General features: G+C 33.9%; 4 protein-coding genes across 4 annotated transcripts in view; 2 read left to right on the forward strand and 2 right to left on the reverse strand.

The window, feature by feature from the left end:
* Nucleotides 1–4,791: 4,791 nt before the first annotated feature.
* Atg4b (Autophagy-related 4b) lies at nucleotides 4,792–10,967 on the forward strand. Its single transcript, XM_018462151.1, has 7 exons — nucleotides 4,792–4,828; nucleotides 7,660–7,833; nucleotides 8,104–8,448; nucleotides 8,797–9,060; nucleotides 9,419–9,660; nucleotides 9,915–10,076; nucleotides 10,302–10,967. The coding sequence occupies exons 1-7, from the start codon at nucleotides 4,792–4,794 to the stop codon at nucleotides 10,479–10,481; spliced, it is 1,404 nt and encodes a 467-aa protein (XP_018317653.1). The 3' UTR covers nucleotides 10,482–10,967.
* Nucleotides 10,968–11,800: 833 nt separating this feature from the next.
* On the reverse strand, nucleotides 11,801–15,398 carry Ak3 (Adenylate kinase 3). The gene is made up of 4 exons (XM_018462166.1): nucleotides 14,943–15,398; nucleotides 13,608–13,727; nucleotides 13,336–13,508; nucleotides 11,801–12,848 (listed from the first exon to the last, which is right to left on the reverse strand). Exons 1-4 carry the CDS (start codon nucleotides 15,112–15,114, stop codon nucleotides 12,642–12,644), a joined length of 672 nt encoding a protein of 223 aa, XP_018317668.1. The 5' UTR covers nucleotides 15,115–15,398; the 3' UTR covers nucleotides 11,801–12,641.
* Nucleotides 15,399–15,900: 502 nt separating this feature from the next.
* LOC108731688 (uncharacterized) overlaps nucleotides 15,901–23,314 on the forward strand; it is a 20,378-nt gene continuing 12,964 nt past the window's right edge. Inside the window, exons 1-3 of the mRNA XM_018462139.1 lie at nucleotides 15,901–15,927; nucleotides 17,038–17,155; nucleotides 17,248–17,393. Of these exons, the coding sequence (XP_018317641.1) occupies nucleotides 15,907–15,927; nucleotides 17,038–17,155; nucleotides 17,248–17,393 (285 nt within the window). The 5' untranslated portion in view covers nucleotides 15,901–15,906. The remainder of the gene's footprint in view (nucleotides 15,928–17,037; nucleotides 17,156–17,247; nucleotides 17,394–23,314) is intronic.
* Nucleotides 19,969–23,314, reverse strand: part of LOC108731681 (uncharacterized) — a 17,842-nt gene continuing 14,496 nt past the window's right edge. Inside the window, 5 exon segments of the mRNA XM_018462126.1 lie at nucleotides 19,969–21,336; nucleotides 21,579–21,712; nucleotides 22,305–22,554; nucleotides 22,765–22,917; nucleotides 23,221–23,314. The exon segment at nucleotides 23,221–23,314 is cut by the window's right edge and continues 27 nt beyond it. Coding sequence (XP_018317628.1) covers nucleotides 20,986–21,336; nucleotides 21,579–21,712; nucleotides 22,305–22,554; nucleotides 22,765–22,917; nucleotides 23,221–23,314 — 982 coding nt within the window. The 3' untranslated portion in view covers nucleotides 19,969–20,985.

Below are 23,314 nucleotides of genomic sequence, written 5' to 3' on the forward strand. Positions count from 1 at the left end.
GCTGCAGCAGCCAATTTTTGGTTGCGTTAGCCTATCTGCAATGTCAGTATAGGATTTCGATAGATTAACACAACCAAAAATTGACTGCTGCAACCAATTAAAAATGCTATGCCATATTTTACCATCTAATTTGCTGCAGCAGCCAATCTTTTTTTTCAGTATAAGATTCTCGATTCCCTTAAGTGCCAAACACATTATTGTATAGCACAATATTATGATATTGCAGAAATATATGGAAATACACGACTATAAAAGCCTTATAGTAATAAAGAAATAAATTTAAAAAATTTTTAAATCAAATTAAAATAAAGTCAAAATAACAGAGTATGTAGGCGTCAGAATGTAGTTGTGTGTATACGTATTATGTATAGAGTTGTGTAAGGAGTAATCTAAACGAAGTATTAACAAAAGCCAAAAATTCAACAACATTAATCAAGACTAGAAGTTAACATAAAGTATCTTGACAGGGCTGGGCAAGTATTTGAAATACTTTTATTTAAAATACACTATTTGCAATACAAGCGTATTTTGTATTTTTTATTTCAGCGGATCACATAAAAGTATTACGTATTTTTGTATTTAAAATCGATTGATAGATTTTTGTACTTTGTAATTGAAATAATAAGATTGATTGTCAATGTTAGTATTTGAAATTACAAAATACAAAATATTTTCAAACCTTTTGTTATTAATATCTAAATACAAAATACAAAATATTTTCATGTACTCTGAACAAACACAAAATACAAAATATATTTGTCTTACCAATACTGTTTTTTCAAATAAAAGTATTCCAAATACATGCCCAGCCCTGAGTATCCATATAGGGTTTTACAATCGGCCCGAGTACTGGGCTAGTACTGATTACTATATGTATAGTTCAAACATTGGCGCAGTAAACATTAGCAAACTACTGGTCCAATACTAAATACTGGATGATAACTTGGACTCAGTACTGGCAGATGGTACTGGCCCAGTCATTTTAGCCAGTTTGTCAATGATGGCCTAATACTGGCTGACAGAACTTTGACCGTCAGTTTTTAGTTGTAACTGTTGGCGACTCAATAAGTGTGTTCGGGGAGATGCTATTAGCGCTATTTGTATCATTCTATCTTTGTTTTACGTCTAATAAACAACGAAGGTAGAATGACAGAAGTAGCGCTAATAGCGTCTCCCCGAACGCATAAATGAGTAATTATAAAATTTGTTATTAAAGGTATTTAGAGACTCAAAATCTCAAATCTCAGGAGGAACAAAATTTTATAATTCAGTCGCATAATATTTAAATGAAAGAGAAAGGGGGGAGGGATCGTCAGGAACTATCACGTTAAATAAATAGCGCCGAGACACTAGCGTGTCTCCAGATATATATATATATATATCAGATATATCTTTTATGGCCGATATTCATAAAGTCCGTTCTTATTTTAAAATTGTTTTAAGTAATGTCTTAAAATGCAAATATGGCTCTGTGATTGGCTTATGACATCTCAAGACTATACTTAAAACCGTTTTAAATATAAGAACTGACTATGAATACCGGTTTATATCTGCGTAACTATAAAAAAACGCACATTAAAGATATATACAGCGTATTATTTTGCAGGAGGATTCAGGATCGTGGTACTAGTCCTCTTTTTACGAGGAGTATTATTAGCCCTCTAAACAGAAAGCTAGTAAAACATCCTCGTAAAAAATTAATATATGCTTCGGAAACAAATTAAGGAAGATCATATTTTGGCTCTTACGCTACTAGATGGGTGGAGAGTGGAAGAGTGAGAGAGAGAGAGAGAGAGAGAGAAAATGTGATTTCAAGTACTATTAACATATCGATCAATATTCTCAAATGTATTTTTCCTGTTGATTATATCTTATTACGTTCAAAATAAGATATAAGATATACACTGTTAAATTGATAATATCAATTAAATTACTCAAAGTTTGAGTTATTTTTTAATCATTTCTGTAGGTCGTTTCTACTCAATATGTCGTTAATTTAATTAAAACAATAAAGTTAAAGAATTTAATTTAAGAAAACGTATTGAATTTGAATCACAAATTTACTTTAATATGAACGTTGTTTACTTTGAAACTAATTATAGAAAAAAAGAAACAAAAACCTAATCACAAAAGTGAATTGATTTACATTTTGCATAGAATTTAAAAATAACAAAATATTATTTAACTCAAGAGATAGGGCTGTTACCTCCTTTGATATCTAACTGTGTTCTAGTACCCCAATTCCGTAACTTTTAACTCTTAACAATACTCGATGCCGTTGTATTGTCGAAGTTATGTGTGGTAAAAAAGACAATTGCGCAATGACAATGTAACGATACTGAACTGTCGTTAAGAGTTACAGAATTAGGGTACTGGAACACAGTATTATCATAGATTCTTATGTGGAAAATACATTATTCAATGTTATACTTTGTTTTCTTATCACGTTCAAAATAAACTCGTATACGTGCAACAAAAACATATTTAAAATGTTCTCTTTTTTTTTTCGAATATTTGTGTAAATTTCGAATTGTATATTTATTAGATATAATATGTAAAAGATATATTTATTATATTATATATATAGTATATTATATTAATTATACATAATAATAAGTATATATATCTAATATAATATATTATATTAACAATATAATATTATATTATATATCGTATTATACGTATATTTATAAAAACATGTTTATGTTATACTATTTACGCATAAATTGAATTGTTAATAATAATATCTTATTTGTTGACTGAATCAATGATCTTGTTGTACAATTCTTGCACTTTGAAGGATTTATCTCAAAAAGTTTAATAAACGACATTCTCTCCCTCCCTCCCGCCCTTTCTCTCTCACTCGTTCTTTTACAATATAAATGAAACGACAATTGTCAATCGTCAATCACGATCGTTATTATATACACGCCGCCATATTGCTTTAAAATTCCGTGACGCAACGTTTAAAAGGGAGAGAGAGAGAGAGAGAGAGAGAGAGAGAGAGAGAGAAGGGATGAGACAGAACAAATGAGGAAAAAAAAACATTTCAAAATACGTGAGCAACTTAAAAAGTTTCTTAAGTCACACAGAAATAGCGCGCGTTTTGCAGAGTTTCAGCCATCGTACTTTTTGGACGGCTTGAAGAAATTGGAGCACCGCTGGACAAAGTATATTGAATTAAAGGGAGATTATATTGAAAAATAAAATGAAACTTTTCCGAAAAAATGTTGTTTACTTTCCGAAACTTAAGAAACTTTTCAAGTTGCCCACGTATATACCATTTTAAAAAATATTCCATTTTAACAGCGTTCGAGGTCAGATGACAGACCGATCCGATTTCCAAGGTGTGATTCGCGTCATTGAATCCGTCCCTCACCGCCAAACCGATTTTTCTCCGTTATATCTGCAATTAATCGAACGCGCTCGCGTAGTTCTGCGTCGTGAAGTTGTGCACCGCGGTGCAGTGTTTTCAACCGCACCGATCTCGCGCATGCGCAGCGCGACGCGACACGCAGATGCGCATTCAAGATACGTTTTATGCTCCTCCGATCGTGTATTATGAAATAAGATGAAAAAATGAACAAATTTACTAAAATATTCATAATTTTATTGAATAACACCTAGTGAATTTATTCATTTTTGTAATTCTCATCTCATTTCAAGATACAATCGATCCTCGGACTTATTAGGGATCGATTATGTATTTTAAAATGATGTGAAAATTACAAAAGTGAACAAATTCACTGGAATATTTATAATTTTATTAATCAACATCTAATAAAGGAAGGTACAACTTTCACTTTTTAATGATAATTCGGCGACCGTTTTATTTCTACGTTTTTTCCTTGTATATCCCCTATACAGCACATAGTTGCACAAAAGTTGCAACAACACTGCTGCAACATTGCAGCAACATTGCATGCAAAATGATGCTATACTCAAAGAAAAATTTATTTCTGAAAAAAATTTTTTTCATGAAGAAAAATACATAAGAAAATGTAGAGAGATAAAACAATCTCTGAATAGTCGCTAAAAAAAGTTGTATAAATTCTCATTAGATTTTGATTATAAATATTTTGTGAATATTTTATGCTAATAGTTATGAATATATATTATTTTAATTATAAATTTATTATAAATAATATAAAAAAATTCAAATATGTGAGAATTAATTAAGGACTCCTTTACTTAATAAATAAAACAATAAAGTACAATAATTATTTATTATAATATTTAATCATAAATATGTTTATAAATTTGTTTACTTTTGTAACTTTCACCTCGTGTCAAGATAACACAATCAACCGCCAGGTCTAAAATTCGAAATCGCCAACGGCGGGGAAGCGAAGGGGCCGCGGGAACCCGCTGTCATTCGAACTAGATACACCACTGAGTGACGCGCTCGCCGCGCATGCGCGAAGACTCGCGGCCGCCGTAAGCAGCCGTAAGTAATGACGCCGTTGCCGCGCGTTGCGCATCGCAAGTAATCGCAAGGGGGACGAAAAAGAAAGATTCCGATCGGAGCCAACGACGCCGTCGCTTCGTACCGATCGCCGACGATGCGCGATACTGGATATCGCGCCGACGTCCCCTAGGAGTCGACGTCGCCGAGGGAGAAGTAAATCATTCAGAACGAACCGCGAGAGCGCTAAAATGTGATCGCCCCCGACGTTGTCTACCCGTCTCGTCAACAACGCAACGTTCGACATCCGAACGCAGTTGGAGTCACCCAACGTTCAAATTCCACCGTATTTCCGCGACGCCAACTTCACATCGTTCGCCCGCAACATGAACGGGCAAGTGCAGTCATCGCGGGAGAGGTTAGGTGGGTAAACACGCCTGCTGTTTACATTCCGCCCCTAACGTCTAGCTGTCAATGGGCCGGTTCCCAGAATCCTCAGCCCCGCGGACTCAAATTCTTTTTTTTTTCTTTGCTTTCTTCGCTTCCTTTATCCCTCTCCTTTTTCGACTCGCTTGAAACGCGTATTTGGCCTGTTTGACTTGAGTTTGGATTGACATGCTGTAGCTGACAGTGCGAGGCATAGTTTGCATTGTTTCTACGTGGAGAACGATCGAAGCGGACCACCTTTGTCTTTGCAAAATTGGATAGCTTAAACGTATGATATATAGATACATGTAGATAATAATATCTATTCTCTATTACAGTCTAGTATTCTAATTTCTATTACAGTCATATGATAAAATAGATGATGAACGCTAAATAGAAACTTTTTGAAAATCTTGTTTCCGTTGGATTTCCAAGATTCGGACAAAAGTCAGCAAGCCTCGGAGTTGATTGAACCAAACGAATGGACGCTAAATAGAAACTTTTTGAAAATCTTGTTTCCGTTGGATTTCCAAGATTCGGACAAAAGTCAGCAAGCCTCGGAGTTGATTGAATCAAACGAATGGACGCTAAATAGAAACTTTTTGAAAATTTTGATTGTTTCTGTCGGATTTCGAAGATTCAGGCAAAAGTCAACAAGCCTTGGATTAAGCCAAACAGAAAATTACATGATGTAAAGGTATTATAAAAACATTAAATACAAAGTAAAATCAAATTCGCATAGAAGTGGAGACCAAAATAAAAGATCATTTACTGATCTTAAGTAAGGAAATAGTTCGGTTGTATTAATTAGAATTCTGGGGGAAAATGGACAAATCAGAATTTTCTAATTGAATCTATATTCTAGTTGAGATAATCAAAATTCTGAGTCAGGATTTTCTAGATCGTCCATTTTCAACCAGAAATTTTTTTCAGTATGGTAATTGACTGCTCATACAATATAATTCCAATTGTTAAAATTATAGTACTTTATATGAGAAATGTTTTAAGAACGTCCTTAAGACATTCGGAGAATATAAGTCTTTAGAAGATCATAGAGCAGTATTCACAGTCCATTCTTATTTTAAGACCGTCTTAAATAATGTTTTGAAGATGCTAATGTGGCTCTCTGATTGGTTCATGACATTAAGACTGCACTTAAGATGGTCTTAAATATAAGATCCGACTATGAATAGAGTCTTAGCCTTAGAGGTCTATGGGATGTCGGTCTTCTATTTTTATCTTTTTCTATTGGTTTATCCAATTTGACTGTACTGATATATACTTATATTTGATATGAAATAGCTACATAGGTATTTGAGATCGAAAGCGAGATAGAAAGTTTTAATGCAATCCAGTGCGACAACAAAGAAGCCTTGCATATTTTCCATTAGCCTGTTCTGTGTCGCTGCACTGCATTGCACTAAAACTTTCTATCTTGCTTTCGCAAACTTTAAATATGTATCTATTTCATTCCAAGTGCAACAAGTGTATATTACTAGTCCAGCCACAAAGAACAGATCTCTTTTTTGTGTGTGAAAAAACAAGGTCACTCTTTTGCCTTTTTATTCTCTTTCCAGCTTTTCTTTTGACAAAGCAGACGTGATGATTAATAACAGATGTAGTTAACTCATAACATATCTTAATATAGAAAATTATCCTCTACTTTTGAAAGCAATTCACCTTTTATCCCAGTGTTGGCTGTTATTATCGCCGTTTTAACTGTGTGTCAATTTGAATAGTGAATTGAGTACACTGTACATAAATAACCCTGACATACGTGCTGCATATATTATGAGATAAGAAGGCAAAGATGCAGCGATCCCGGCATTGTGACCTCTTAATTTATTTACTTTGTTGATTTATGTGTTATAACAGTCCTCGACAGCTGGTGCTAATCGCTCGCAATTCTACCGCTCTTTGCAGTCTTTGTAGTCCGAAATATTCAGATGTGAGAGCAACGATACAATATGGACAAAATAATCTTAATAAAATAACTAATATTAACATTGAAACGTCTCTGTAACGTGTGTAATGTGTCTGTGTGTGTGCAATGTATTAGTACGCAGTAGACTGAGTATTCAAATTGACACGCAATTAACAATACGGTGATAATAGTTACTAACATTTGGGAGACGGGTAGATTCTTCTTTCAAAAGGCAAGAACGAGTCTTATACTTTCACTTGCGATAAGAAAGGGTGAAGGAAAGTGAAAGTATGACCAGATACATATTATTCATTTTTAAATTTGAAATCATGATTTTCATCTTCTTTATATATATAATCAAGTTCCCCCTTCTGAAGGGGAAACTAAAAAGGTGAAAGCACATTGGTTGAAATTCAGTGGAGCAATAGGATTTAAAAAAATAATTAATAAATTAGAAATGACGTAAAAACATAATTTATTAATTAATAAACCGAAATACAACGGATGTAATAAAGTAGTGCAGCGAAAAACTAAAGTTTAAAAAAGTTGTTTGGTTTGTCCTATATTACTGAAAGTTTCATTAACTTTGACTTTTGACCTTTTTACTGATTTAATATTTTGCCTGGATGGAGTTAAAGTCCTTGAATATTAATTGCTAAACATTTGAAAAAGTTAAGTTGTTTTTTTGAGAAATTTTACAGACAGACGATCAGACCAACATTGTGAAATTATAAAGTAGTTTGCTATCGCTGTCCTATTTTAATAAAAATAATATAGAAAACCAGAGAGTCGGTAAAATGGCAAAAAATTTAATGTTATTAAAGAGATAAATGTGTGAATGAATATTTTTAAAGATATCGACAACTTTCAAGATAAAACTGATAAACAACTAATATCTTTGTAGGTGGTTTCGGTCCCATGAATCTTGGTTTATTTTCCGGAATGATCGCCACGGATCGTGTTCCTACTATTCAATCATTCAACTCGGATGCCGAGTTAGACGACACCATGGCCGCGACGGAAGTCGACAGCAAAGTCAAAACGAAATTGCTCTCTATGTGGAACAATGTTAAATATGGTACGTATATCGAACATTTTGCAGCCAAAATTTTATATTGAAAAAATGTTTTATATTTTGATTATTTACATTTCCACCATAAATTATAAAATATTAGATCATTATCTAATATTAAACAATTATAATAGTATATAATATTATAACTATAATATTAGATTATTTTATTTATAGCATTTGGTGAATTTGTATGTAATAATACAAATACAAAAAGTATTACGAGAAATAATTACATGTATATATCGAATTACATGTATATATTTTTTATAACAGGTTGGACTGTGAAGATGAAAACGAACTTCTCTAAGGAATCTCCCGTGTGGTTGCTGGGACAGTGTTATCTGAAGAAGTCAGAATATCCCTTGGAGAGAGCATCAGAAGCATTAGAGCCAGTTGGAACGGGTAGTCAGGTCTCCTTGGCGATGGATGCCACGAATTTCGAGAATACCATAGAGGAATTCAAGAGGGATTTCATGTCGCGTCTTTGGTTAACATACAGACGCGAATTCCCAATCCTAAACGGCTCCACCTTTACCACGGACTGCGGTTGGGGCTGCATGCTACGCAGTGGGCAAATGATGCTGGCACAAGCATTAGTCTGTCATTTTCTCGGACGAGGTAATTGTTTCTCTCTTTCAAATTTATTTTGTCGATGTTGAAAAGATTCATTGAATCTCTTAATTTCACGAGATTTTAAAACGATTGGTTTATTTTCTCTTAAAAGTACAAAATAGAAAAATTTGTTTCTGGATAAAAAACACAGAAAATCAATAAGCACAAGTTTTAAATATTCTGAATTAAAATAAAAATTACTTATACATTATTATTCTTAATACTTATAAATTTGAAATTGTAATTTTGTTTTCGCGATTTCATTTGACAAACACACAGTGAATCTTTTACAGACTTTTATTATGTTACATAAAAACTCTCTGAATGATAAATTTATTTCCTGATTTTATACAGAGTGGAGATGGCGACCAGAACAATCGACTGACGAGAGCAGTCATCGGATGATTATCAAATGGTTTGGCGATCAACCAACGCCAGAATCTCCGTTCTCCATACACAAGCTCGTGTTACTCAGCGCTTCGACGGGGAAACGCGCGGGTGACTGGTACGGTCCCTCCTCGGTTGCGCATCTCTTGTGTCAGGCTATGGAACGCGCCAGCGAGGATCCCAACAGTAAACTCAATCAGGTGGCGGTATACGTCGCCCAAGATTGCGCAGGTTGGTATCAACGAATTCAGCAAGACATAAAAGAATGATTTATTTACCGAAACTGGATAAACGCGTGACATTTCAGTCTGTGCGTATTATATCTATCAAAAGAAGTCTAAAAAATGTTTAATTATATAAATAGCAGTTTAAATTTTTAAATATCTTCTTTCTGCTAAAAAAATAATATAAAACTTTCTATGATAATATAAAACAAAATTTTTTAAATGTATACACAACAGAAGCAGCATATTAATAATTTTTTTCGTGGAGAAGAGAATTTTATTAAAAGTTTTGCAAATCTAATAGAAATTCTGTTTATTTTGTTATGTTATGCATAAAAATTAACAATCATTGAACATTTTTTCAGTATATATGCAAGACGTCGAGAATGCTTGCTGCACTCCAGACGGTAGACGGAAAGCACTGATACTCTTAGTGCCCTTAAGGCTCGGCGCCGACAAGCTAAACCCTGTTTATGCGCCTTGTTTGACATCGCTGTTGACATTGGACACATGTATTGGCGTGATCGGTGGCCGACCGCGACATTCGCTCTATTTCATCGGCTATCAAGACGACAAACTGATCCACTTGGATCCGCATTACTGTCAGGTAGCATTCAATTTTTGAGAAAGCTAATATCAATGTCTGAAATATTTAATTCGCCTTACTTAATGTTCAAATTTTTGTCACCTTAGTTTTTATTTCATGTATTTTTTTCTTTTACTTTCTTTATCCTTAAGTTAGAGAGGCATACATTTTTTTTCAATTTATTTTGTATTTTGCTCTCGAAATAGATTTTATCTTAGAATATAAAATATTTTTTTAATATAATTATTGATTTATTTCTTTACTCATTTATTCAGGAGACCGTTGACGTCGAAGGAAACGAAAAATTCCCGTTGACAAGTTTCCACTGCACGTCACCGAGAAAGATGTTACTCTCGAAGATGGACCCTAGTTGTTGCGTAGGCTTCTATTTTCCTGACAAGGAGTCACTCACCGATTTTATGGAAACAATTCAACAGGTAAATGTGAACACACTATTAATTTGAGCACGTTTGAATTCGAATTCAATTAAGATATAACAGTTTAAACAAATAAAAAGAAATCAAGTACTTCGCAACTTTTTGCATATTAGAAACAGAAAATGATTCAAACAGTATCAGATATAGGCATAACGTATAAAAAAAGGATAAAATAAAAAAAAGATTTCTATTTCGTATCGTTAAAATGTCTCGTTAATGTTGCAGTTCGTGATACCAAACCAGAATATGGACTACCCGATGTTCCTGTTTTGCGAGGGAAGCGGCAAGGATCTACAGCAAGGAATTGAGGTCGTTGAGGGTCTTCTGCCGTCTTCAAGTAGATTCGGTCACGAGAGCGTGGAGGATGATCTGTTCGAGTGCGAAGAGTTTGAGTTGCTGCACTAAAATAAAAAAAGGGAAAAAAGGAAGAACGAAAAGGACGACACGGGAGTACGATACACGCGATTCCGTGATCATCGGAATTACTCTCACGAGAACATCTCTGCGTCTCTACCTGTTCGCCCATTACTTCGCGATTGTAATTTCTTTTCATATATTCGCTTCTCCAGAGCGTATATAGGAAAACAGCGAACCGGATATATCATTCTGGAAAGGATGAGGCAACTCAAGAGTTAAGGACTGACGCATTCCCATCAATCTCAATGCGTGAATGAAAACAGGATTTGAGTTAACTTAATGACCAGTTACTGTTACTTATGAGATAAGAGATAAGAAAGCAAAAGATTATTCCCGACGTTAGTACAAGTTATTCGATTAAGCTGATTCATTCGTATTTTCAATTAATATGTATATGTATATATGTATGCAATTATTATGGTGATGCACAACATTTCTTATCTTGTTACATATAATCTCGAAATTGATGACTTTATATATTAATCATTAATAATGGCTAATATGACTTAATATTGCAACAATATTGTTACAAGGCTTTTGTTAGTCTTGAAATAATTTAATGCGCGTTAAATCCCGTTGAATTAAAACTATAATTGTATATTTTGCGAAATTCTAAATATGTTGTAAAAAATCCGCGCGAGTAAAGCGTGACAATTCTTAAAAGTCTGATTCATTTAAAGGAAAGTATGATAAGACATTAATTTATTTATTTATTTATTTATAATTGAGTGATATTCTTGAGTAACTCTTCTGCCTTGAAAAGGAATAAAGAGGGATTTGAGGAACGTGAACATGGTATATACAGGGTGAAGCATCCAATAGTGTATGTCTAAATATTTATTTAGAAAAAGTTTGATATCTGTACCTATTTATAGATACAAAAATAAAAAAATGATGTCCAAGAATATCTAAGAAAAGCGAAATTCCTGAAATCTCAAAAACTATGACCTTAAACGAGTCTTTCCTTGTTATTCCTACGAGCTAAATTACTTCGTCTTTAACGATATTTTCAAGGACAGCAGAAACATTTACAATAAAATAGAGTAGAATAAATTAGAGAATAGATTAGACTGAAGCAATCATTTCGCGCTTCAAGATTATTCGAGCGTTCTAAAAAAGCAAGATAACGCTTAATAACATACAACGTGCTTGATTGATGACAAATAAACCTAGAATATTCTCTCTAAAGTGTAAGGTAGATTTAAAAATAGAAAGACAAGAATAAAGTGAAAAAGAGGATTATTAAAGAATCATTTAGATGTACACTTTTTTTTAGATGCCTCGCACTGTATATGTATGTATGCGTGTATATGCATATGTATATGCGTATATTGTACTTATACTGTTGAATATGTACACAATATATTGAACATTGTTATATATATCTCTTACAACTGTAACGCTATACGCTCGAAATAAAATAAGAACAAGTGTGTGACGATTACGCCATCCCAGAAATGTATTCATCGATCATTCGAACGATCATTCCTACTTTGTAATTTGTACTATACTTCGGACTTTAACCAAACAGCTGTAGCAACAGCTCATCAAACAAGTACTAAGTCGCAGAAACAAGAGATAATTCGTGCTCGGTTCAGTGCCTTTTAGTTACCATGAAATCTCGTTGTATCACCTAGGCATTCCGCATCGGGAACATCTTCGAGAATCTATTATTGTCGATATCGCGCGTATTTAGAACTTAATGACATTCACGCTTGTGTACGTTCCTGCGTGCGTAAGAGAGCTCCGCGCGAATTGCGCTGTAGTACACATTTTCTCTATTGTCGCAAGATAAAGAAACAATTGTCGGACGAGATCGCGTGAGATGAGCAAATTACAGGTCTCAAATAGGTCTGAATAGACTTATTTTCGTACTTAAATAATGAATACGAGAATATTTTTAGGCGCACGTTATCTAATCTAGTGTGAGATCTATATCTATTTAATTCAATTTAATTTTTAGGCAAATAAGATATAAGAATTAGATACAGATTTAATGTCCAAAAAATCTGTTTCTTTTAGAGAGATATCTATCGAAAAAGAGAAATCTTCGAACAGATCTAGATAGACCTATTTGAAAATCAGAACCGTCCGCGCGATTATCCGACATTTGAATAGAGTTATTTAAATATTCGATCTCTTTGAAGCTCAACAGTATTGTGCCACGCAATTCCTGATCACCGGCCACATTTCGTTGGTGGTGTTGCCGTGAAATTCCCTCAGTACTCCAATCTCGCGATAAAACTGCAAGACTGGCTCGGTTTTCGTCGCGTAGTCCTGCAGTCTTTTCTGCACGATTTCTGGTTTGTCATCTTCTCTCTGACATAACGACTCACCCGTTACGTCGTCCTTGCCCTGCAAAACACGACAAAATTATTAATATTAAATTATTAAAATTCTTATTATAAATTACAAAATATTAAATTATTATTATTACATAAATAACTGTAATTAACGTCATATATTCGACTATCATTATAAGCGAAATAGATATAGTATTTTTTAAATAATTAGGTATATTAGATCAAAATATTTTATAACAAGCTTTATCGTATTACAGCCTTGGCCGAAAGTATAAAGCATCTCCACAAATTGAACGTAAATGTTCTGTAACGAAAAATAAATTTATAAAGTTTTATTGAAAAATATTTGTTCTTATAATAATTTTAATATTTTGTTAATTTTTCTTTGGATTTTATTACAGTTTTTTCCAGGAAAGTGTCATAAATTGAGAGTGCTTTATACTTATGACCAAAAAATCAATTGATTATAGTGTGAACTCAGTTATACTCTCGGCTTGTTTCAGCTCTCTTTTTCAATGAAATATACACTCGTTGATTACCGGCACTCGTGGATCGTTGAAGCCGATATTGTAGACCCTACCACTGGGCAGATGAATCCATCTGCTCTTGACTCGGTCCAGAATGACGGTGGTGGGCACCACGAGATTTAGCACGAGATTGATTGGATGTAGCCTCTGCAATCGTTCTGCCTGCGTCAACGTCCTCGGGAATCCTGCCAAGATATTCGTTCGCGTTTAGATGGCAGGTTCACGGCTTTAAGAGAACGACCTCGGCCTCGTGACGAGGTCAGAATCATTTCCCTTCCACTCACCGTCTAATAGCCAATTCCGATCCGCCATCGATCCAATCTCGTCGTCGATAAGGGATATCATCGTGTCGTCTGGGACGAAGCTACCGCTGTCCATGTATTTTTTTACCTCCTTGCCTAGATCTGCGAATGAGACATTTTCTAGTAAACATTAACTAATAATAATTGTAGCATCAATGTTATAATTTCACATTCAATAATGTAACTGTTGTGTACAACATGTGTAATATTATATTTATATTGTTGAATGTAAATTATATATTGATGTTGTGTTGCTGTTAGTGTTTTTAGGGCGCTTCAACAACGGAAATAGTACTTTCTTTTATTGAATTATATTGTATAATAATCGCGATAATTTTGTTGTATTGAAAGTATTGCGTTTGAGTATTTTTAAAATTAACGAACCGATAAACTACAATCTTTCAAATATTATTCAAGAATTACAATATTATGTAATTCTAAGATTTGTATATTTAAAACTGTAATCATACTAGTGCGACTAGCGATTGATGATTACTTTTCAACCAATCAGAGTAAAGCAATCACCAATTGTTTTGCTCTAATTTGTTGAAAAGTATATTATTTTAAATGGATTACAATCTATTAACATTAATAAAACGGGAAAAATGTAATCAAAGACGGACAGGAAAAACTCTATCGAAATTAATCATTCAAACGCGTTATCGCAGTTTACACAGAAGATTGATTGTGTGTGATTGATTAAGATTGATAGATGTAGAATATTGACGGAATTAAAATTCTTTCGATAATGCGATGCTATTGAAGATAAGATTAAACGCGAGTAAATAATGTATCTTATCGGAATGAATAAAAATTCTGACATGTTTTCAAAATTAGCTATAATTGACATTCGCTAATCGAATGATATCTTTTGAATTATATAACGATGCGAGAGTGAAAATAACAACAAAGTTTCATATTTACGAAATCGATTAACGAACACGTCATATTGAAATTAACGATAATTGACAATAGAAACTAGGTTAACGATAAAATCTCAATGCAAAATAAAAAAAATGAAATTTCCCAATTGGAACAATAAATCACGATGAATGAATCATAAACGATTGAAAAATTACTTAACGATCATTTTAACGATCATGATGACTTTGTTCCGCTTGGAAAATTTTACACAAATTCACTGTCTTATCTTATCACATGTACCAATAATAGAACGAAAAGTAATGAACTATTGAAAGCTTTACAATGTAAAGTTTCTACAATGTATGAACATGTAAAGTTTACATCATATATAAATATTTGAAAGGACATTCAGGGCAAAGGCCACCGCTGATAACGAGGACGACGACGACGTACCAGTGTCGGCAGACACGTGGAAGCGCAGCCTGTCGCCGCTGGAGATGTGCGCGACGCCGAACTGCTGGACGATTCTGGAGGAGACGGTACCCTTGCCGGAGGCCGGCGCGCCCAGTATGACGGCCCTGAGGGCCGTCGCGGCGGCGGCGTAACACGTGGTGATCGCCACCATGGGACTCCGCGGTCTACGGGACTGGCGACTTCCTGCGATCGGCAGCGATCGTCCGAGTGCCGTGGCGGTCTCGCATTATCCGCGTCGGACCGACTCTACCCTCGATCCCTACTATATTGCCTCCGCGCGGACTCCAATACAGCAAAGGCCACGGCACTCCGGCGAAGCGCCGTGACGCACTGTGACGTAACCGCGACGCGCCGTTTCGTAACGTTCCGTCACGTCGCGCAGACTCGAGCCCTGCAGACCAGGACGACGGATCACGATATAACGTCAGAGACGTCGGAATGACGTCGAAATGAATCGTGACTGACTGAAAATTAAGTGACGTAATAATCATTTTGTAGCCATTTTGACGTCATCGTGATGTTTCGTTCTGCTTGAGAGGATGATGACGGGAACGCGGAGAAATTGAACGACCCGCGTGCTTCTCCTCCCCGTCAGTGATGTGAAATGAACGAATGACGTGCCTACATGCCGCCATGTTGCCGCGGTTATTTAAATTATAGACGTTATTATTTTACTTATTTTTTGTTTTTAATTATATTTGCTTGGAATATATATACATATGTAATATACTGAATTTGGTTTTATCTTTTGTCATAATAAAAATTATTTTCTACAGACTTTTTCTCATTTTAATATTTACGTTTTCTCTTTAGATCAGTAATTTGAATGCGTTGTTACGTTGGCGACACTGTCGGCAGCAAGTTGACTATTCCTCGCGAAAACCGTAGCTCTTTATGAGAGATTTCTTTTCGCATTAACTGCGAAAACTCGGGAGAGCGAATTATGGATCTTAATCAGAATGAGGTATAACATATTTTATATTTGTATTTAATTCGATCCTTGTTAAAATTTTTGTGTAGTTTTTAATATCCCAATGATAATTTAACATAATATGTTGGTCTTATTTAAATATTTTGTGTTAAATTGATATTCAATATTTTTTTAATATTAAAATAACACAATTTATGAGTAAGTAAACAATAACATCCCATACAGTACCGAAAGTTTTCAGAAATATCTCAAAAATATTTCAACTGAAAAATGAAACATTTCATAAAAATTGCGAAATATGTCTGCAACATTTCTGAGACAGTTCTGAAATAGCAAAATGTCCGCGATTCTCGCACATGAAACCTTGTTGAAAGATTGATGAAATGTTACAGAAAGAATCTGCAATCTTTTTGAAATATTACTAAAAAGTTTTCAGCTATTTTTAGTACTTCAAAAATGATATTTAAATACATACTTGATTGGTATTTGAATAATATTTAAATTTACTATGTCGACGTAATAAATTTAAATATTATTTAAATATCATTTCTGAAGTACTTAAAATTTATTAAGAGTTTTGTAATCTGTTTACAGATTACAAACTTACTGAAATAAACTTAAAGTATTTTTCAAAAATGGTAATTTATGCCAACTATTTTGATTAATTAATCACATTATATGTATAAGCGCATATATTGTACATAATCACTATTAGAAAAATAGAAAGTCACTTACACCTGCAGTTTCCGCACAATATACAAAAGTTTTTCGAAATTAAAGTAAAACAACTCACGATAACATCAAAATGACATTAAACTGAATCATGATTGATCAAAAAATGACTTTTAGTAAACATTTTGGAGCCATTTTAACATCATGATGATTTTTTGTTCTGTTTAAATATGATTTTTAATTTATTGTTTATGATAGATTTTAGAAACATTTCTGTTAAAACATTTCATATGACATATTGCAGAATACTTTCAGAATTGTTGAGATGTGAAAGGTTCAAACATTTCTGAAAATTTTCCGCAACAATCGGTGCTATATGGGATATGACATAAAAATACTGTATTTTATGACTTAAATTTTAAAATAAATGAATAAAATTAGTTAAAGTTAATTTAATATATTATTAATTAGGATCAGTTTCCATCGACCATCGTGTCGGAAATTGATTCTTACGAGGAAATTATCCGCAACATCAACGAAGCCCACATGGAGGTGAAAATCAGGCTCGAACAAGTGTCGAGGCTGCGAAGTGAGTGCCTTTCGAAAATCTTTAAAAATTCTATTCGGAAAGGTATAATTAAGAATATCGATGTTAGAAATAAACGGTCGGACTTGTTGCAGTTGATTGCGCGAAGCTACAGCTGGAGTTTCTGAAGCTCTTCAAGCCGCAATGTTTAGAGATACTGGAAGAGTTGCAGGACATTTCTGCACCCGCGGATTCCATCGATTGCAATGACGGCGACAATATCGAATCGTGTGACAACCAGGTATGCGGTAAAGAATATTGTGTTTTTGTATTAAACCGGTTCTTGTTAAAATTTTTGTGTTAAATTGATATTCAATATTTTTTTCAGTATATAAAATAACATAATTTATAAGAAAGTAAATAAACAAATAACAAAAATAATGTATTTTTTTTTGTAAAACTTAAATTCTAAGTAAAATGAATAAAATGTGATAATTTAATTTAATATATTATAAATATATAATATATAATTTAATTTGTTAATTTTACTGAAGAAACATGTTTCCACAATTTGCTTACAAATTGTGCCAGTGTTGTATTTTTTGTGTTAATTTTTTGCATAATATTTGTGTTACTTCCTAATACTCATCTCAAGTTAAATTAACACAAAAATTTGAATGGACCGATGATTGAGATATGTTATATTTAACACAAATTTTCTGACTGTGTGTATATACAGTTTTGGCCAAAATTAGAACTTATATTTTTTACATTCATCTAGATTTCTTTTACCTTCATTGTTATCTGTTGATTACCGGCATTATACATAAATTTATAAAAAAAACTGTTGAAACGAAGGACAATTTATAGCAAATATCATAAATCAATTTTTAAGCTCAAATTTTAAATAAATTAATAAGATGCCAAATATTTTTAGTCAAAACTGTATATTGCAAAATTATAATAAGGTACATGTTGAAGCATTGAGCCGCAAAACGGACGCATTTATGTTGAAATGTATTTATTATATTTCGAATATACTGACACATCGACTGACACATCGATATGCATATCGATATCCGTATAACGCCGTGTAACATAAACATTTGATATAGTAGACAGTAATAATAGATATAGATTTACGAAGATAGACTCTCTTTGGAAGCCGCGTCAAGTATCCTTTCTTTTCTCTCTATCTTTATATTCTTCTTTCTCTTGTCACGTCTCCCGGCGTTGAAAAACGCGTTGAATTGCCGATTCCGCGTGTAACTACTGTCTGCGAGAAATTAAACGCGAATATAATCGCGCTAATCCTGATTGGCCCGAGCACGGAGAATTAATGCGATAGAGGGAGACACATGCGCTTGTTATAATACTTTTTTTTTCTTTTTGGGATACTTAACACAATAGTTTACACATATATTTTTTTTTACATCATCGGATCCCGTCCTTTCGACTTTCATTTGCGAGGCGTTCGTCCAAACTCTCGTTCGATGAAATTTTGCGATCCTTTTCGGTGGCGAACGTTCGCGAAGTTCGATTTTCATTACTATATGATCAGTCGTCGTGCGAATAAAATCTCTGTCAGGGATATTATTATTATTGTCTCTATAACTCGTTAATCGTTGTTCAGTTCAATATAGGAGGAGAGAAAGAGTGGACGTGTTTTTAGAAAGCCGTCCAGACGAATCTCAAGCAGAACGATAAGTCACGATAATGTCAAAATAATATTAAAATGAATCGTAGATGATTGAAAAATGACTTTTAATGATCATTTTGGAGTTATTTTGACATCATTTTGATGTCATGATGACTTATTGTTCTGCTTGGGATAGCACACCTCGCAAATAGATAAAACATCTTATTCCCTTAATTATTAGATATATCTCTCTCCTTTTAATCCTTCATAAGCTTATTTTTTTTTAACAAATAAAACGCATCAATTCACTATAATTAGACATCTTCTTTTTCTTATAATTTTTTATAATAATTTTTTAATTCAGGATTTTGAAATCTCGCTCTGACGAGAAATTTATACGCGTCGTATGCAAAAATGCTGTTTCACATATCGAGTACCATCGTATTTTCGAGATCTCGAATCGAAAAGAAACGGATAACCGAAAACTCCACACTCAGACAAAAGCATAATGATGGCAACTATAAAGGTGACAATTGCACAAATAAGTTAAATAAGTAGAATTAGTGTGTATAGTTGAATATACTAATGTACATAATTAAATAAACTATTAATAGTTGCAATAATTACGAAATAGTTTAATTATTAATGTGTATATTAATTGTATACATAAAATTTATATCTGTCATTTTTATAGTTGCTACTACTATTATGTCTTTTTGTCTGAGTGCACATTTGCAAAATTACTGTTATTTTTTGCGTATAACTTTTTTCCAGCATTTTGAAAAAATTAATACGAGATATTATAATCTCTGTCGATCATTCTGATCCATTTTAATTCGATTCGAGAATGACTCTTCGTGCACCGCTTAATCCTCAACTGATACCATACACACAGCATTTTCATGATTAAAACTACGAATGCACCGTAAAATTATCGGATACCAGGTATAGGACATTCGAAAAGAATGTGACATCAGATATCCGTAATTATCCAACCAGATAACCGGATATTTTTCCGGATATCTGATACAAATTCCTCAAAATTCTAAAAAAAAAAAAGAGGGAAACAAGAGAAAAATAGCGACAATAATTTTCTTTATCTTCCCAACGTGAAAAGAAAAAGAAGAAAGATGAACTGTGTAAGAAGTTTAGCTGAAAAAAATAGAATTCTACATCAATTCACAATTCATCTTTCCTCTTTTTTTTTCATGTTGGCAAGATAAAGAAAATTGTCGTCACTTAATTATTTTTCCCTTGCTTTCCTTTCTTTTTAGAATTTTTAGGAATTTGTACCGGATATTCGACCAGTTATAGGACATCCGGTGTTACATTCTTTTCGGATATCAGTAATTTTACGATCCTGTGCATATTTGTCTCGAAAATCTGTGCCGTATGGATTGTATGGTACCTTGTGAAGATTAATCTTGATTCATGCTTCATTACGACGGAAGATTCTTTAACCCTTTGTGGACCGGCGATCCTATTTGAAGTCACCTCTTTTTATTTTATAAACTGCTTGTTCTCGATCCTTATGAAGCTTGGCTTATGAAGCTATGAAATAATTTGATAATGCTTTATTCGAATTTGAGGTCAAAAATAAAAAATAACTAAATGGTGGATTTAATGTAACGGAATTTAAAAAAAATAATTTGACCGTCATAAAACTCTTAGGAAGTTTTTAATTGCGAAGTGTAACATCAAGTTTCTAATTTTGCTTTATTCGAAGCTCATCAGTGCTACACAAACAGTACTGATTTCTAAACTGATTTTCAAACTTTAATTATGAACCTTGTGACACTAAATCTTCATTTATGGAGACTAAAACCCTTTTTCGATATTTTCAGGCTAAAACCGAATTTCACGATAATCAGACTAGCTTTTGGAATTTGAAATTTAGAATTCTGAGGCTAGAATCGAATTCAATGACTCCAAAAACCCTCGGAAAACAAAATCTTCCATAAGTTATTTTATCAGAAAGCCGGTCCTCAAAGGGCAAGGTTAATAATAGTAAACCGCCGATTATCCGGACAAAACTTCTACATAGAAAAGAAACGTAGGCCAAAAATGATTGAACAAAGTAACAAATGTAAGCAACAACAACAGAGTTTCGACATAAGTTAAAAATCTCTGTTCACATTCAATCGGATCGTCAGAGGGACTCGGTACTCAGGCGATACCCGGTTAATCCGGATAACTGGCGGTCCACTGTATCGCGCGGCCGAATCGGGGTGGCTTCCTCTCGTTCGCCTGATCCTTATCGTTCGTACATAGTTTGCTGCAACGCATCGAGGGCGCCTTCATTGTGGGAGCGATGCCCGGTGCCCTCGTACGCCGGCGACGTGCGGAAGTATCGGTGCTCGTATCGTGCGTGATATCGCCGCAAACACGAGTCGCGGGCGTTCCGCGCGCGACACTGTGCGGTTGCCGCTCCGGGCGGATGTAGCTGCGACAGCAGCAACGCGGTATTTGCGCACGACTGCCTCTCGCCCTCGTGCACCGCCATCATCCGCGGCTGCTCGTCTCTGGACTCCAACGCGTCGCACACCTTGCCGGCCTCCAGAGCGTAGTTGGCGAGGCAGGGTAACAACCCCTCCTCGTCCTGCGTCTGGTAAAAAATCAGTTTGCTGTAGCCTTTCCGTAGAACAGGGAATTAGAGTGGAATGTTCTTTAAATCTTGGACCTATCTTAATAGAGTTCCCTGGTGAACATTTTTCTTAGTGTTTTGTATAATTTTTTAGAATTTCTATGCACGCTTTAGAATTTTTCAGAATTTTTGTATAACACATTTCCAATTTCTGAATTATCGAAAATATCTGTAACATAAAAATGAGGGTCTGTGTAACATACGCAAGCCTTGCAGATCTGCAGTTTCACACAGGGCACGTAGAGCATCCGAGATGTGTCACCGGCTAAGTTATCTACGGCTCGGCATCGCCACTCGATGGCTTCTAATTCCGGGCAACTTCTGGATTCCTCGATAGCTATATAATTCAAACAATTATATTATACAATAAATTATACATAAATTATGTATAATCTGTATTTTATATATATATATATATATTTAACTCGATTTATTAGGTTTGTATAGATTATCCCAGATTTATTGGGCTATTTCTCTGGTTTGCAAATTCTTTGGGATCAGTCTTTTCCTGACAAAAGTAAGAAACCGATAATATTTTATTTAAAAATTAAATAAAAGTTAATTTTAAAAACAATAAAATGTTACTTTTTATTTAACTTCAAGCAGATTTTGCTTTGATAAGTTTATATTGTTTATTAAACAAAGCTATAGAATCTCCAATAAAATCAATAATCTTCAATAGAATCTCCAAATAAAATCACAGGATTATAGAAAACTTAAAAATTATATAGAAGAAATCATGCATTCGAATAAATTATAAAGCTAAATTAGGAAAACTGATTTAGAAAACTAATTAATAAAAAATGTACACGTTTTTATTAAGAAATTCAATAAATGCTGACTCGCGAATTTTGGAGAATCTGGAATACTCTGCACATAATTTTTGTAATTTTTTCCATGATTCCTAACTCTTTTCTGAATATACTCACATTCGCTTTCCTCTAAATTGTTGTTGATATTGTTTCGCTTCTCGTTGGTTTTACTGTCAGTGCCGCCGTTAGAACTTGGATTAGTGTTGCTGTTTTCCCGAAAATTAGACGTAAAATTATTGTGCGCCTCTTTCTGCATCCTTTGCGCCTCCTTCTGAGTTGCGACATTATTTTGAAGCTCGCTCAGCGCTTTTCGCATCTTCTGCAACGAATAAGCCGCTGCCATTCGCGACATTAACTTATCCTTCACCTGTCAAACATTTTTACAGATTCTTATCTCTTTAATAATTAATTTCTAACCACGTTTACTTTTTTAAAATATTTCTTAATCGACGAAATAGTAATTTAAAATTGGAAAATTATATTTTCTGAAAATTTTAGTTGCATAATATATTTTGAAATAATTTTATTTATAATTCGAATGAAGTTTATATGCGGAAGATGCCAGTAGGAAAATTACCTTTTGCAGATCTGCTTTATCTTCCGAAGCGGCATACCTCATAGCTTCTTCGATAATTAGGTCCTTAATATATTTCAATTTCGAGTCCATCTGCTCAAGTTTATCCTTCCGCTCATTCTCGTCGTCCTTTGACTTCAAATTTTCAGCCATATTCTGTTAAAGTATAAAAACATTTCCAAAGATTGACGTAAACGTTCTAACGAGAAAAAGAATTAATTTATTGAAAAATAATTTATTTATTTTTATAACAATTTTAATATTTTGTTAGTTTTCTTTCGAATTTTATCACCGCCTTTTTCGAGAATATATAATAAATTGATGCTTTATACTTATAGTCAAAGCTATATTGTTATTTATTAGATAATACAAATAACAGGTGAATGATAAATATCTATTTTTTTTTCGTCGCCACTGTGTAATGCATCCAACAAGAAAATTTCAACAATTACGATCTACCTCATAGTAGCGTTGCAGCATCCACTCGTCGTCCTGATTCTGCGTGCCCTGTCCGGCCGTGAAGGTGGCCTTCTTCTTCCTTCGATCGATGCCG

Source organism: Mycetomoellerius zeteki, unplaced genomic scaffold (genome assembly GCF_001594055.1).
Source record: "Mycetomoellerius zeteki isolate Tzet28-1 unplaced genomic scaffold, Tzet1.0 scaffold101, whole genome shotgun sequence".
Lineage (NCBI taxonomy): Eukaryota > Metazoa > Arthropoda > Insecta > Hymenoptera > Formicidae > Mycetomoellerius > Mycetomoellerius zeteki.